We start from the raw sequence: 15,198 nt of genomic DNA, 5'->3' as shown, positions 1-15,198 counted from the left end.
CTTTGGATCGGCAAAGCTCCAGCCATAGCGGCCATTTGGGGAGTGAACCAATGGAAGGAAGACCTTTCTCTCTCTATCTCTCTCTCTCACTGTTTAACTCTGTCAAAAAAAAGAAGCCCTACCTGCTGGCCTGTCAACTCCCTCTTCATTCCCTCAGTTGTCACTCCCTTGCCCACACCTTTAGCTCTCACTTTTCATCCACTGCTCCTGACTTCTGTGCCTGGATGTCTTCCACATCCTCCTCAACCACCTCCCCATCTCTCACCCACACTGCTCCCCAGTTCTCTCTTGCTCATTACAGACCCATTTTCTCAGGAGGAGGAATGGTCCTTGCCAGCTCCAACCCCACTCTGGGATCCCATGATTCCTTGCCCCAATCACCTGGTCTCAGAAAAGGAAACACAGAAAGCTTACCTTCCCCCACTTTAATGTAAATGTTTCTGGCTATCTTGAGTTCGGTGAAGGAGGTAACTGCTCCATATTCCTTTCGGGCCCAACTTAACAGGTCTTCATTTCCATGGGGGAAGTTCCTTTCTTCTGTTTCTGCTGTCAAGGAGAAGTTTCTTGACGAAAACTGGACCTCAGAACCCGGAGACACCTAGAGGAAATGGAATTGCAAATTCAGCATGGAGTTGTCGCCTGGCCTGGAGCATAATTAATGAGAGCATGGCTCTGACCACAGACGGGGACCTGTCAATGAGTGGAACCACCCATCCTCTCTGTGACTCAGGCAGAGGATCCTTTCTCAGCAATTGTTTCAACAACGACAACAACTCTAAGCCTACTACTCCAGATAACAGCAAAGCCATCAAGGCAGGACGCGCCTTTGAGCTCTGGCAGAATTCCGTGATGAGACTGCATTATGCACTGCGAGCAATCGAAAGAATCACCACTGCTCTTTCCCATGCATCTGCATTGAAGGCCAACCTTCAAACACAGTTGGCTCTCCTTGGATGTGAATCTCACACCTGCGGATTCAACCAACTGCAGAATGAACATATTCAGGAAAAAAAGGTCACGTCTGTACTGAACATTTACACTTTTTTTTCCTTGTCATTATTCCCTAAACAATTTAGCAGAACAACTAGTTACACAGCATTTACACCTACTAGGTATTATAAGTAACCTGCTAGGTATTATAAGTAACCTAGAGATGATTTAAAGTGTACAGGAGGATGTGCTTCCGTTATATGCAGATACAATGCCATTTGTACAAGAGACTTGAGTATCCAAGATTTTGGTATCCACGGGGGTCCTGGAACCAGTGTCCCTCCAGACACCAAGGATCAGCTGTGATGTATTGCGTGTTAGGTGGGAAGTACTAGCATGTGTCCTCCCAGGCTTATGACGGGCTGTGGGATCAAGGCAATCGACCCCAAAGTCCTTGTTAGCAACTGACCATGACTTCAGATCTTCCCCAGTGACATCATCTGCCAACAGAGCCACACAGGGACGCGGTGAGAGTCCTTCTGGTTTAGGTGCTCCTGAGTAGATTAAAAGAATGGCCAAAGGTTGCCAATCTTCTACTACAGTTCTCTATCTGGTAGCAGCAAGATGAATGCATATGACAGTTTATTTTGTAAGATCCCCAAGTTCCCATAGATAATGAAGTCAAGAGGTTATCAAACAACCCTAATAAAACTCTCAGGATGAGTTGTGCAAGCTGCACACGATGGCCGAATGTATGTAGGCCACCACTGAGCTAGCACAGCATGATGTGCCTGTAATTAACACATACAAAGGAGGAACATCATCTTGTTGCTGAACAATAATCACATTTAGCTGCTGGTTAGAATATGCAGGCCATTGGCTAGCACTTACAACAGAAATGATTTTCAGTGTCTTGGAAAAACCTCTAAATGTGAGCAGAGACGCTCACGAATTTCTAAGTCATACAACTAGAAATGTCTTTTATATTAAGTTTCACATTAACTCTCTATTCTTACCAAAACGCAAGCAGTTTCTAAGGGGTTTATAAGTAGCCAGATCAAAAAGCAAGTTGAGGACAGGAGTTTTGCTTTCGGTTCTATTGCTGATAATATAGCAGTGTTTTCCACCTTAACACATACACCAAAGAGTACTCCCCCAGCTACATTTTAAAGCTAGCAAAGTACTCAGCTGATTCCATGACCTCCTAATGCTGTGGCTATCCCTTCTTAGTTGAAAACTGGAATCACCTACAGGGCTCTAAATGTCCTGATGCCAGGCCACCTTCAAATCAACTAGAACCTGCTGGGTAGGGCCTAGGTATCAGAATTTTTTATGGGGCCGGCGCTGTGGTGCAGCTGGTGAAAGCCCTGGCCTGCAGTGCTGGCATCCCATATGAGTGCTGGTTCGAGTCCCGACTGCTGCACTTCCAATCTGGCTCTCTGCTGTGACCTGGGAAAGCAGTGGAGGATGGCCCAAGTCTTTGGGCCCCTGCACCCACGGGGGAGACCCAGGTTGGGAGGGGTCTCCTGGCTCGTGGTTTCAGATCAGCTCTGGCCGTTGCAGCTGTTTGGGGGGTGAACCAGCGGGTGGAGGACTTCTCCCTGTCTCTACCTCTCTCTGTAACTCTGTCTTTCAAATAAATGAAAATAAATCTTTAAAAAAAATAATTTTTATGCGGCCTGGGTGATTCCAGTGTTCAGCCATCCTTGAGAATCCCTATCTTAACAGGTATTGAAATAGTCCACATTTGCAAAGCAGTGCTATGGGACAGGCCCAGCGTGGGGTACCTCACACCTGTGGCTCTTAACTGGAGGTGACTGTGTCCCCCGGGAGTCATTAAGCAGCACGTGTCTGGAACACTATGACTGCCACTACAGCCAGGAAGGTGGTGCCGCTGGCATTCACTGACTAGAAGCCAAAGAGATGGCGGAACACCTGACAAGGCTCAGGACAGCCAAGGATTCCCCAAAATGTCCACAATGCAAAGACTGAGACATCTCACTCTTCACTTGGGACTGACCAAATGTTGGAGCCCTAGTTTGAATCCCCGAACTGACAGCCTGTTCCATGATGGAAATCAGGCCCGCTCTTCACTACTTAATAAAGAGTAAGAGGGCCCGTTGGGCTTGCCTTGGCTTGGGAGGCCCAGAATCAGTCATTAATGAGTTGGGGCGGGCAGCGGCAGGGGTACTATTTCCCAACAAGCACACTGGCTGCATGGCCCCCGTGCGGTAGGCACCATGACGTGTTATCCAGGGTGGGAATGACAGCTTCCCAATGTCGCCCTGACTTTGTTCTGATGCCGCCTGCACATGACAAGCTCCCGAGCCCTGTTCCTGCCACACAGCAGCCGTGTCCTCCTATGTGTAACTCTTGGACAGCTTAGCTTCTCGTCAGCGCTGAACCTCAAACAATGTTTATCTGCTCCACTGGCTTCAGTCCTGTGACAAGCTTTTCACAGAAAAGTACTACAAAGATACTTTTATCAAGCCTGTCCCTAGAGGTGGGGAGGAAAAAAACCCACGACAGCCCCTGGCACGGCCCACATGGTCGGATGAGAAGCCAAGTGGCCCCGGATGCTCCGTCTCTGCGTTCTCATTCATGGCACAGCCAGAAAATAAAATACGGGGCTTTAAGCACCACATGCTAAGGGGACCTATCTCCAGGGTGAAAGGAGGACGTATCCCATGCTGTCTGCCAGAAGCAAGAAGGCATCAGTGTTGGGGCTGGCGCCGTGGTGCAGGTTAATCCTCTGTCTGCGGCGCTGGCATCCCATATGAGCGCCGGTTCTAGTCCCGGCTGCTCCTCTTCCCATCCAGCTCTCTGCTGTGACCTGAGAAAGCAGTGGAAGATGGCCCAAGTCCTTGGGCCCCTGTACCCATGTGGATGACATGGAAGAAGCTCCTGGTTCCTGGCTTTGGATCAGCCTAGCTCTAGCCACTGTGGCCATTTTGGGGAGTGAACCAGCAGATGGAAACCTTCCTCCCTGTTTCTCCCTCTCGCTGTCTGTAACTCTACCTCTCAAATAAATAAATAAAATCATAAAAGAAGAAGACATCAGTGGAAATAAGGGAAGACATCAGGAGTGACCTGGGAATGTGTCCCGAGGTCAGTAGAAGGCAGACCACCACGCTGGAGCCAATTCTTCGAGAAGGGGCACCTCCCGCCGATGCCTCCATGCCCGTCTCCCCTACCCCTAGGCAGCAGCAACCAGCGCCACACACTCAAGGTCCAGGAATTTGGAACCAGAGCTCCTGCCGCTCCTCAGACACATTCCAGTAGGAAGAAAGCAGAGCTGCCAGGGGCCGTGAGGTGTCCTGACTGCAGGTCAGTGGAAATTTTCTGCTTCAGCAAGGGCTTGGTCAGCACGCCGCTCCTGCTGCCAGCTCTGTCGGCCCTGGGACAGAGCTGAGTTTCCGATGGTATTGTCCAGGTGTGACCGGCTCCTCAGGACCCGGGAGGCAGGCTGCCACAACTTCCACAGGACAGAGGAGGAAGCCTCCGAGAGAGAGAGACTGGCGACCTGCTCGAGGCCAGACACTCGGCCCTGGGCAAGGTGAGACCATGGGACTTCTCACAGCTGGCCTGGCTTGGACCCTGCCAGAAAGAGGACCTTGCTAACTTTCTAATCAGTAAGATTCGCCTTCTACCCAATGCCTGAGGTGTGTGTGCCAGACCAAAGAGAATTCTTTCCTCTTCCCTTCAACTACAGAAGGTGCCATAGCCTCGACCCCACGTTTGCTTCTTTGGCTGCTCCCCAGACACCACCTTACTCAGAGCTTCACCAGTTTAGTCTGAAATGTGGTGCTGGGTCAGCCCCAGGACTTCTGGGTGTAGTCTAACAAACATACTCTGAGGGTTAATTTTATGTGTCAACTTGACTGGGCTCCAGGGTGCCCAGGTAGTTGGCCAAACATTATTGTGGGCATTTTTGTAAGGACTTTTTGGAGAAGAGTCACATTATATCAGCGGACTGAACAAAGCAGACGCCCCCTCCCAATGCTGTGTTGGCTCATCCAACTGGTCGGAGGCCTGTGTAGAGGCAGAGGCTGGCCCTCCCCTAAGGAAGCGAGAATTCTCCTGCCTGCTGGCCCTCATGCTGGAACTGGGACATCAGACCTGCGGGCTTTGGATTTGCCAGCTTCCATAATCACACGAGCCAAATCCCTGTGACGAATCTCACTGAGCAAGGCCTCAGACCACAGCAGCTTTTGTATGATGAGCTGAACTCCGCTGTCATCTCATCTATGCTTCATACATTCAACAGACATCTACTGAGTACCTGCCTGCTCTGTGCCAAGCACCATTTTAGATCAGGACACAAAGTAGAAAATGTGGCAAATAGAACTCCCTGCCCGCATGGAGCTTACAGTCTAGAAGGGAATCCAGAGGAGCAAAATAAATAAATGCATGTGATGGCAAAGAGAAGAAACTGCGAGAGGGAAGGAGTACTGTGCTTTTAAGTACTGTTAGGCAGAAAGTCAGAGAAGTTAAAGACTGGAGCTAGCGTGTGGGGCAACGGCGTTAATCTGCCACCTGTGATGCCGCCAGCATCCCACATCAGAGCTATCAGAGCACCACTGGAGTCTCAGCTTCTCTGCTTCTGATCCACTGCCTGCTAATGCACTTGAGAAGTCACTGGATGGCCCAAGTGCGTGGGCCCCTGCACCCACATGGGAGACCGGGATGGAGCTCTGGGCCCCTGGCTTCAGTCTGGACAAGCCCTGGATGATGCTGCCAGCTGGGGAGTGAACCAGTAGATGAAGATCTCTCTCTCTCTCACTCTGCCTTTCAAGTAAATAAATAAATTTTTAAAGAAAAAAGTCTACAGTAGAACACAGGAAATAACGATAGCAAACCACATCAAACTAGAGCGTAAATAAAATTCTTCCAATATGAGAAAGGGCTGTAATCATTACATGGAAACTACATGTGCATATGGGAAAAATGGCCCCTCCTATTCTCTAGGCTCACCCCCCACAATGGTTCTCTTCTGCTGTGTGTTCTTCTCACACCAACCAATTCTCCAACTCTGCAGACACCCATTAGTGTCCCACCTTTCAATTGAATTCTGACCCTAGCCACCTACTGCACCTGGAGACAACATCAGAGCCCATAGGCTGAGGGCTCACTCAGGACCACAGGCGGTCCTTATTCCAGACACCAGCTGCATGTCCAGGATATAGACTGGCTACAATCAGAGGTCCCCACGACCCACTTCCTCAGCTTCAGCGGTTGGCTAGCGTGGCTCACAGACCTCAAGGGAACACTCTACCAACATCCACCTGTGTGTGCCAGAGGGGACATCTGAGGCAGAGCCAGATGGAAGAGGTGCATAGCACCAGCCACAGGGGCACAGGCTTGGGGCTTCCATGGGCTCTCCAGGAGCACCACCCTCCCAGCACCTCCACGCTTCACTCAGCCACAAGTTCTGCAAGCCTATGGCGGCTGAAGAGCAGGTAGACACCATTGGTGAAATTGGCAGCCACTGGTGATTGGGTCAACTCCAGCTCCATTTCCCTCCCCGGTGGGAGGATGTGCCGAAAGCTCTAGCCCTCAGTCGGACAGTTGGTTACCCAGGGACCAGTCCATCCAGAGCCTGTGCAGGAGCCCCCACTCAGCAGTGATCTGGCAAGTAAAGAGTAACCCACTGATCATGGCAGAGATGCCAAAGGTTTCAGGAGCTGTGGGCAGAGGAGGCCCCAGCCCCTCCTCCCCACCCCAGGTACTCGAGTCCATCCCTCACATAAGAAAGAAAAGAAAAGAGGAGAGGTGAGGAGGAGGAGAAGGAGGAGGAGGAGAAGGAGGAGGAGGAAGAGGAGGAGGAAAGGGGAGGGTGGGAAGGGGAGGGGAGAAAAAGGTCAAGACCAGGGACCTTCAATTTGGATGAAATGGCAGAAACTGCCAAGGCTATTTATTGCTCCACCCCACCTCCTCCGCGAGTTCTTGCCAAGCTACTATCCCATTTGTGGCCCTAATGTCTCCAACATTGTCCAGAAACCTCAGACCCTCCCCGCTGGCAATCCTGACCCCTCTTGTCCCTCCTCCACGCTGTCACCTGGGCAGGCTTTCTGAGAAGTATAGCCAGGATGATGCAAAACAGAATCTGTACACCTTCCACGTGGCACAAGCCCTCGCTGCACATCACCCACTCATGGACCCAGGACTCACCTCGTGGGACCACTCCCATTGCAGAACACACCAGGCAGACATACTCCTGGGTCTGCTCTCCTGTCTGCACTGCTCCATACTGCTCCTTAGCTTCCCACAAGTGTCACCTTCTCCAGGAAGTCCCCCAGGTTGCCCACCCTCCTCAGCATGCAGCTGCCCCAATGCATCCTGCACATGCCTCCAGTCCCTCCCCCCACTCACATGACCCGCCACTCCACCAGGACCAGCACCTCCAGGGCCTAAGAAGCAACTCGTTCTTCCGGCACAAGTGCTGGGTACAAAGCAGGGACCCGACACCTGCTGGCTGCAGGGAAGCGCAGAGCTGCTCCTTCCAGGAAAGGAGAGGCCTGCATTCTTCACTCCCCTTACCCAATCCCCCACTGCTTCTCTCACTGCCCAGGAAATGAGCTTTCGGCCAGGATTTAAAGCTCGTGATTGGATTTTTTCACCTAATAACTCTACCGAAAAACTAATTACTGAAGCCTATCTAGGAGCTCCACATCTCCCCCTACAAGCCACGGAACTTTCCTCCCGCACGCTAATTAGAAGCCAGTCCTCTGCCGTCCCCTGACAGGACAGACGTCTTCCTGTGGGAAGGAGCACCAAGTAGCCTGATCCTCAGCAAGGAGCTGCTGAAGGGGCACCCATGGAGCCTCCTACGCCCCACAAACTCCGGGCAGCGGGGCAGCAGCCCGAGCCACGTCCCCTCCTCGATGCTCCTCCCACTTGAAGCACACACGCCATTTGTATTTGAGATCCTGGTTATGCTACCAGATTTTTTTTTTTTTTTTTTAAAGAGCAGGACATTACTCTATCTGCCAGTGCTGGGAGTTTTATTACAAGAACTTACGGCTAAGGCAACGAGAGCCAAGTTTATTATTTTTTCTGGATCCGATTCAACAACCTCGTCCAAAAGTGCATGAAAAAAGCACAGGAGGCAAGCAGCGCTTTGTTTCCACACCTGTGTTGGAGCTGTAACTCCTGAGTCCTGAGCGGATCCAGGGAAGCCTCAGGGCTGGGCTCCCAAGCCTGATCAGGCCCTCGCTCAAGGCCATGGCCCTTTCCTGGAAGTGAGCGCCGCTGGTTTAGCACTTATCTCCGCACGGCGGCTGACTCAGGGCCTGGTGGCTGCATCACAGCCTAGCTCTGTGCCTCTAACTGGTTGGTCGTCAGTTGGGGGAGGGGCAGTGCCACTCTAGGCCTCATCCAGGCCTTTCCCCAGTCTCCCACCTCCTCGACCTCTCTCCCACAAAGAATGTTCCCAGAGGAACAGTTCCCACAGCAAGAGACCACGAGTGGCTGCTAAGTCTCATCTCCAGTTGCTCCTCACTCTCGTGGAGTCTACCCAAATATAGCCTTCCTAAGAGGCTCTGCTGAAAATGACAGCCCAGCCACCAGCTCCCCTCACCCCACCTCACGCTGTATGTCCATAGTGCTCGCCACCCTCTCGAGTAGCCTGTGGTGTATTTATTGTGCTCCATGCACTAGAAGGCAAGCTCCTCCACCTAACATCGTCATCTGCTTTGCTCATCCCACGTACTTCGTACAGTGTCTGATACAAAAAAGACACTCATTTGCTTAATGAACGGAATAAACCTGGAAGTCTAATTATAATTGGCAGAGCCTGCCTGAAGTTCTGTGTTAAGGAGGATTTTGAGGTCATTTACAGGAGTAGCGGAGAAGTGGAAGAAGTCGCAGGGTCAATCACGTATCTGTCAGGGCTCAGGGCTGCTATCTTCGCTTTTCAGTGCGGCAGCCACTGGCCATACGGCATCTGAAAGGCTGCTATGCAAACTGGCCTGTGTCGTGACTATAAAATGTATACCAGAGTTGGAAGATGTAGTACAAGAAAAAGCAAAACATCTGAATAGGTTTTTTTAATTAATTGGTTATACCTATATTTAAGTGATATTATTTCAGGTACAGTGGGTTAAGTAAGATCTCATTAAAATCAATTTCATTTCTTTTACTTTTTAAAATGTGGTAACAGAAGGCTTAGAATGATATATATGGTTCACATTCTATTTCTATTGCACAGCACTGCCCTAGCTCTTCCTCCAAAATGACCCTGAGGAACAAATCTACTTCTGAACTGATAATACCCATCCACCCACCCACCCATCCATCTTTTTGGTCTGGTCTCAGAACACAAACCAATGTCGAATGCTTTGATACATGTTGTGCCTCAAGTCCAGTGCTTCCCAAAGTGTGATGCTCAGACCACTGCATCACAGACAGTGCATTTAAGTTGTTACAATGCAGATTCCAGGGTAGTGCAGTGGATATGTAGGGTCCAGGAAACTACATTATAATCCTACCGCCACTGAGATTCCAGTGCACGCTTGAGGAACATAGCTCAGGACACAGGAATGAGCGTGATGTAAACTCCAAATAATCTATAGAAAGCTTGAATGAGATCGCTTGGAGAATAAACAAGAATCTTCTCCTCTGCAAAGGTGGACACGAAGCCAAGAGGGAGAGCGAAAAGCCAGCTCATGGATAGAGTCATCTTTTTGCACATTGGAAAATAAAGAAATTGGGCCTTGTGAAATAGAAGTCCTAGCTCCCCAATGATAAAGAAAAGCCTGCTGAGACCTTAGAGGAAAATCTGTTCCAGGAATCACACACACACACACACACACACACACACACACACTTCAGCTGTGGTCCATGTGGAGCCCAACTTATCAGCTGGATGAGTGCCTGTTATTCAGGTTACGGGCCCTGGGGGATGCTCTCACTCACATACCCAGCTTCACACATGGCCATGACTTTGACATTCATGCAAGTTCAACATCTGCACAATGAGGATCAGCTCCTCTCTGTCCTGCTCCACCTCCAGCTTTCACGATTCCCCTTCCCTTTTCCTAACTCCTGCACAAACAAATCTCTTTTTGGAACTGCCTGCCTAGGAAAATAGAGCAAAACAAGGAAAACAAATAAAGCAAAGAAAAACATACTGATAATTCAGAAACATCTGCCACGGCAAGAACTGGTAAGCCTGATTCTGTGCGGGGAGAGTAGGGACAGGGGAGAAAGACAGATGATAAAGGAGAACAGGCATTTCTCTAAAACGCAGGCTTATGTTGAAGTAGGGCCTGCAAACTGGCCTAGAGTTCCTAACAGCCCCCACTTAGAGCATTAAGGAGATTATGCTTTGATATATTCTGTGCACTCAAAATCCAGCGAAAACAAACCTACTGGAACAAGCATTGAAATATTTACCTCCCAAATGAGGACTGAACCCTATATTCTGAAAGAGGAAAATAACACGTTCTCTTTACTCAATTCCTGGGAGGACTTGCCTATTTCCTCCATAGCCACGTGATGTGAAATGGGACCTGAAACATGTTTTCCATTAACATATATCATGACTCAATGTTGTCTTTTAGAAGTTTTTTTAAAGAAATAATAACTTCCATGCCCATGAACCCGCATTCATAATTTGCAAAGCTACATATTCATGAGCCATGTGATTATGATATCTGCCAGTCATGCATTGAAGAAACACAAATCCATGCAACCATCTTTAAATTCTTAGAGGGTATTTTTGTTCTATACCCCAAACCAGATGGCTTTCTTCCAAGAAAATGACTTAAAACGTATTAGACTGTTGATTTTTCTCAAAACATACATGATGATCATCCTGTTCTTAATTATTTTTCCCGAGATAGGAAGAACTAAAGGACTGAGGCTGCCCTGTGAGCTTATCGCCTTCCATGTTCACACATGTCCAAGAAGAAAGCTCCGAATATAAACACGCACAGACTTGAACAGGAGCCAGGGTAAAAGCAATGCTCGCATCTCCCATGGACACACTGCAAGAGTGACACTCCATGTGAGCACGCAGATTCACAAAGAGGAGCTGAGGATCCCACTCCTAGAAAACAAACTCAGGGCCATAGGTTACCAAATTCATGAAACGCAAGCCACTTTATAAAACGGTTTTCCAAAACGAGTCTCAGGTGCACAGAGCTCCTCCCCAGCCTCAAAAAATGGATCTCCCACACTCCTTAATTCAGCCATCTTCATTTTCCAGTGTTAGTGTGGTGTTAAGAGGCACTGCCCTTGGGGGCTGAGGCTGTGGTGTGGCGGGTGAAGCTGCCACCTGCAGTGCTGGCACCCCCTATGGTGCTGGTTCGAGTCCCAGCTACTCCACTTCCAATCCAGCTCTATGCTATGGCCTGGGAAAGCAGTTGTGGATAGCCCAAGTCCTTGGGCCTCTGTACCCATGTGGGAGACCCAGAGGAAGCTCCTGGCTCCTGGCTTTGGATCGGCACAGCTCCAGCCATTGCGGCCATCTGGGGGAGTGAACTAGCAGAGGGAGGATATCTCCCTCTCTCCCTCTGCCTCTCTGTAACTCTGCCTTTCAAATAAATAAATAAATCTTAAAAAAAAAAAAAAAAAGAGGAGCCTTCCCTGAAATTCAAAGTGCATTTGCCATCTAAAGCTCTGTTCCTTGGTCCATTTCTGCCCTCCAAGTATGCTTCTGGGTGACCCCTCAATAAGAAGTCTCTTTTTTTTTTTTCTTTTTCAGTCCCATCCAATCTGCAAGCCAGGTTAAAGGGCATGAACTGAATTTTATAAACACCTGAGCTCCAGATAGGTTCACAGAATTCTCTTTCTAGAGTTTTTCACCAAGGCTCCTAATCTTCCTTCTATTTTAGAAAGAAACTGAGGCGCAAAGAGGCTGAAGGACCTGCCCACAGCACAGAGTTATTAGATGGCAGGACTGACAACAGAACCACAGACCCACTCTCTCTCACTCTCTCTCTCCAGCTCCTCTATCAGACTGCCACAGAAAAGTCAGCTACCCAACTGAGAAATCGGCGGTGCCGGGTGGGCAGGAGCTGCCCTTGTTCTGTATTAAGATAGAACACTGGGAGGGAATCCTCACAAAGGCTTGTACTAAACACCTGCTCCATGCATGTTCCATTTCCCGAACCCTCCCCTCTCACAGCTGAAGAAACCACAGCTCTGAGCCATAGGGAAAGGGTCGGATTGCGTAGTTTTAGCAAGGAATGAGCGTGGATTCCGCCGACAGCTGGACTCCCGAAACCACCTTGTTTCCACTATGGGAAGGTGGACGCTGACTGTGTCATCCTTCTGAGGCAAGGACACCGGCTCGCGGGGCAGCCGAGGTCTGGGTCCCTCGAGCCGTGCTGTCTACCAGGACTGAGCAGGTGAACACAAGGGAGCAAGTTCCAGGCTGTAAGGGAGCGGGAGGCAAAGCAGGGAGGAGAAAGAGGAGGTTTCTGCACCCCCACTCCCACCCCTTGCACTGGCTGTGCGCTTCTCCGTGCCCCTCCCCAGAAGCCCGAGGCACTGTGTGCTGGAGGACGTGCAGGAGAGGAACGGGAGGACTGCGACAGAAGCAAAAGCACGGCTTGGCTGGAAGGGAAGTTAGGGGAAGCAACCACAACGACAGACGGCCCAAGGATCTTCAAATGTTCGGATGGGCTGGAGCAGATACGGCAACGCCAGAGTTTCAGAGCCGCAGAAACCCAGGGTGCACATACTTCCATATGTCACTCTGGTGATTCAAGCAAACACTCACCTACACGCTGCTGGGAACATATACTGTGGATGTGACTGAAGTTCAGTCACGAATCAGGTGGCTCAGAGAAAGGGTGGGTCTAGGGGCCAGCGCCGTGGCTCACTTGGTTAATCCTCTGCCTACAGCATGGGCATCCCATATGGGTGCCAGGTTCTAGCATCAGTTGCTCCTCTTCCAGTCCAGCTCTCTGCTGTGGCCGGGGAGGGCAGTGGAGGATGGCCCAGGTGATTGGGCACCTGCACCCGCATGGGAGACCAGGAAGAAGCTCCTGGCTCCTGGCTTCAGATCAGCGCGGCCATTTGGGGAGTGAACCAACGGAAGGAAGACCTTTTTCTCTCTCTGTCTATAACTCTACCTGTCAAATAAATTAAAAAAAAATCTAAAGAAAGGGGGGACCTCATTCCATCAGCTGAAGCCCTCCAAGGGCAAGGCTGAGGTTTCCTGTGAAGAAGGAATTCCACCTGTGCACACCAGCGTCGGCTCACACCTGAGAGTCCCAGCGCCCTTCTTCCCTTGCAGCTCCTCTGCCCTAACGGGCCCTGTTTCTCTGGATAAACTGACGGGTGTAGCTTCTGTGAAGAACTTACGACAAGCCCTAGTAGCAGACTAGTATTTCTTACTCAAGCTTGTTGTGAAGATTAAATAAGGAAATACATGTCCATGCTCAGAAGAGTACCTAGCACACAACACTCACGGAACGTGTTTTTTGACTATGCTCACAACAGGCCGGCCATATGGGTGGTTTGACAGATCTTAAGGTGGACAGGCGTTGGCGCCGCAGCTCAACAGGCTAATCCTCCGCCTAGTGGCACCGGCACACGGGGTTCTAGTCCCAGTCAGGGCGCCAGATTCTGTCCCGGTTGCCCCTCTTCCAGGCCAGCTCTCTGCTGTGGCCAGGGAGTGCAGTGGAGGATGGCCCAAGTCCTTGGGCCCTGCACCCCATGGGAGACCAGGAGAAGCACCTGGCTCCTGCCATCGGATCAGCGTGGTGCGCTGGCCGCAGCGCACCGGCCGCGGCGGCCATTGGAGGGTGAACCAATGGCAAAAGAAGACCTTTCTCTCTCTCTCTCACTGTCCACTCTGTCTGTCAAAAAAAAAAAAAAAAAAAAGGTGGACAGGCCAGGATTCATTCCTCATTGTGGCAAGACTGTAGCCTTCTGGGTCAAATTGCTAGAAAAAGATATAAGAACCCTTTTTTCGAGGGTTGCAGCAGTGTTGGCTCCAAACGGCAGCTCTGAGCATCACCTTACAGCCTGGGTCACCCATGGGAGGCCTGGATATCAAATGGGCAGTGACCACTAAGGGCTTTTGTCAGAGGTTGCAGATAGATAGGCCCTGACTTCCAAGCATGTCTGGGCCCAAGAATCTCATTGTGCCATTTTTGTGCAAATGGCACATGTAGAAGCAGAGCAACGATGACCTCCTTGCTCAGGGGCATCGGGAGCCCACATTTGCAACAAAGGCCACAGCCTACTCAGGGTGTTAGGATCCAGGGGCAAAAAGAAAACTTGACCTACAAATTCTACTCCGGACACAGAAGTAAGAAAGGCTAAAGTGACTTCTTCTTTCTTGTAGAAGTAAGTTCCAAGCCAGAGAGTTAAATGAGACAAGCACTTGAGGCACAAGAACTGGCTTCCCTCAAATACACACACCAACCTGTGTCAAGGCCATGCTGCGGCTGTCCTCTGAGATGGGGAGTGTGTACCAAGGGCATCACTGTGCCAACTGATGAGAGGACTGAGGCACGGCCACCAGCTTTCACATCAGCCTCCCAAAGCTTCCAGGAGACGGCGTTCCCCTCCTCCTGTTGCATGGAAATAAAATTCTCTGCAAGCTTCCTTAACAAAATACTCATCCTACCAAACAGCTCTCTGGAGGCTGCTCGCCACGTCAACCAAGGCACCCGAGATACAACATTTGATCCAAGTGCCCAACACTTGGGAAGGGCAGGTGCATCAGATTACCAGATTAGCCTCAGATAATAAAGCCTGAAAGGACGTCATGGCAGCCTACACAAAGAAATACCGACCTTCCCTGCACGGCGAGAGGGAGCTTATTTAACCTCAATTTGTTGAATGAAAGCAAAGCCCTCACAGGGCTGGGACTGTGCCTGTACACAGACATGACACAACACGCCCAGCCAGAGCCAGGAAAAGTCTACGCTTGTGTGCACCCTCCCGGACAGGATGTCTTGCTCAGGAAAAATACACCCAGGCAAACCTCCCAAGATCTATGGGCCACTCACTCGCCGGCTACTTTGTCCAGCATTGACCCAGCAAGAGGGGATAAGTGGAAGGCAGTCTTTTAAACCCCGTTCTGGACCAGGTTTACCAGCTGAAATGGGACTCTCTGGAATGTTCTAAATGCCACAGTGACATTTAGGAAGAGCTCCCTCACCACAAAGGGGCCAGAAACTCATTCCTAGGAAAGATGGTAGTTGACTGACCCTAGCTCACAAGAGGATCAAGTCCTTTATAATTAAGGCTCTTAAGGACAAGCCACAAAACCAACAGATAAGCAGCCTCTGGAATAAAAATGCA

The 15,198-nt window shown here is 50.2% G+C and overlaps 1 protein-coding gene across 11 annotated transcripts in view; it reads right to left on the bottom strand.

The window, feature by feature from the left end:
- Positions 1 to 15,198, bottom strand: part of TGFBR3 (transforming growth factor beta receptor 3) — a 216,901-nt gene that overhangs the window by 54,444 nt on the left and 147,259 nt on the right. For all 11 annotated transcript variants that reach the window (XR_011390579.1, XM_008264892.4, XM_070078049.1 and 8 more), the window contains one exon: positions 415 to 598. Coding sequence is in view for 10 of the 11 variants with exons in the window: in XM_008264892.4 (XP_008263114.1) it covers positions 415 to 598 (184 nt within the window). In the remaining variant the exon portion in view is untranslated. The remainder of the gene's footprint in view (positions 1 to 414; positions 599 to 15,198) is intronic.

This window comes from Oryctolagus cuniculus, chromosome 7 (genome assembly GCF_964237555.1).
Source record: "Oryctolagus cuniculus chromosome 7, mOryCun1.1, whole genome shotgun sequence".
Lineage (NCBI taxonomy): Eukaryota > Metazoa > Chordata > Mammalia > Lagomorpha > Leporidae > Oryctolagus > Oryctolagus cuniculus.
Note: the sequence above shows the minus strand (reverse complement) of the source record. Positions and strands in the feature narration are given on the sequence as shown.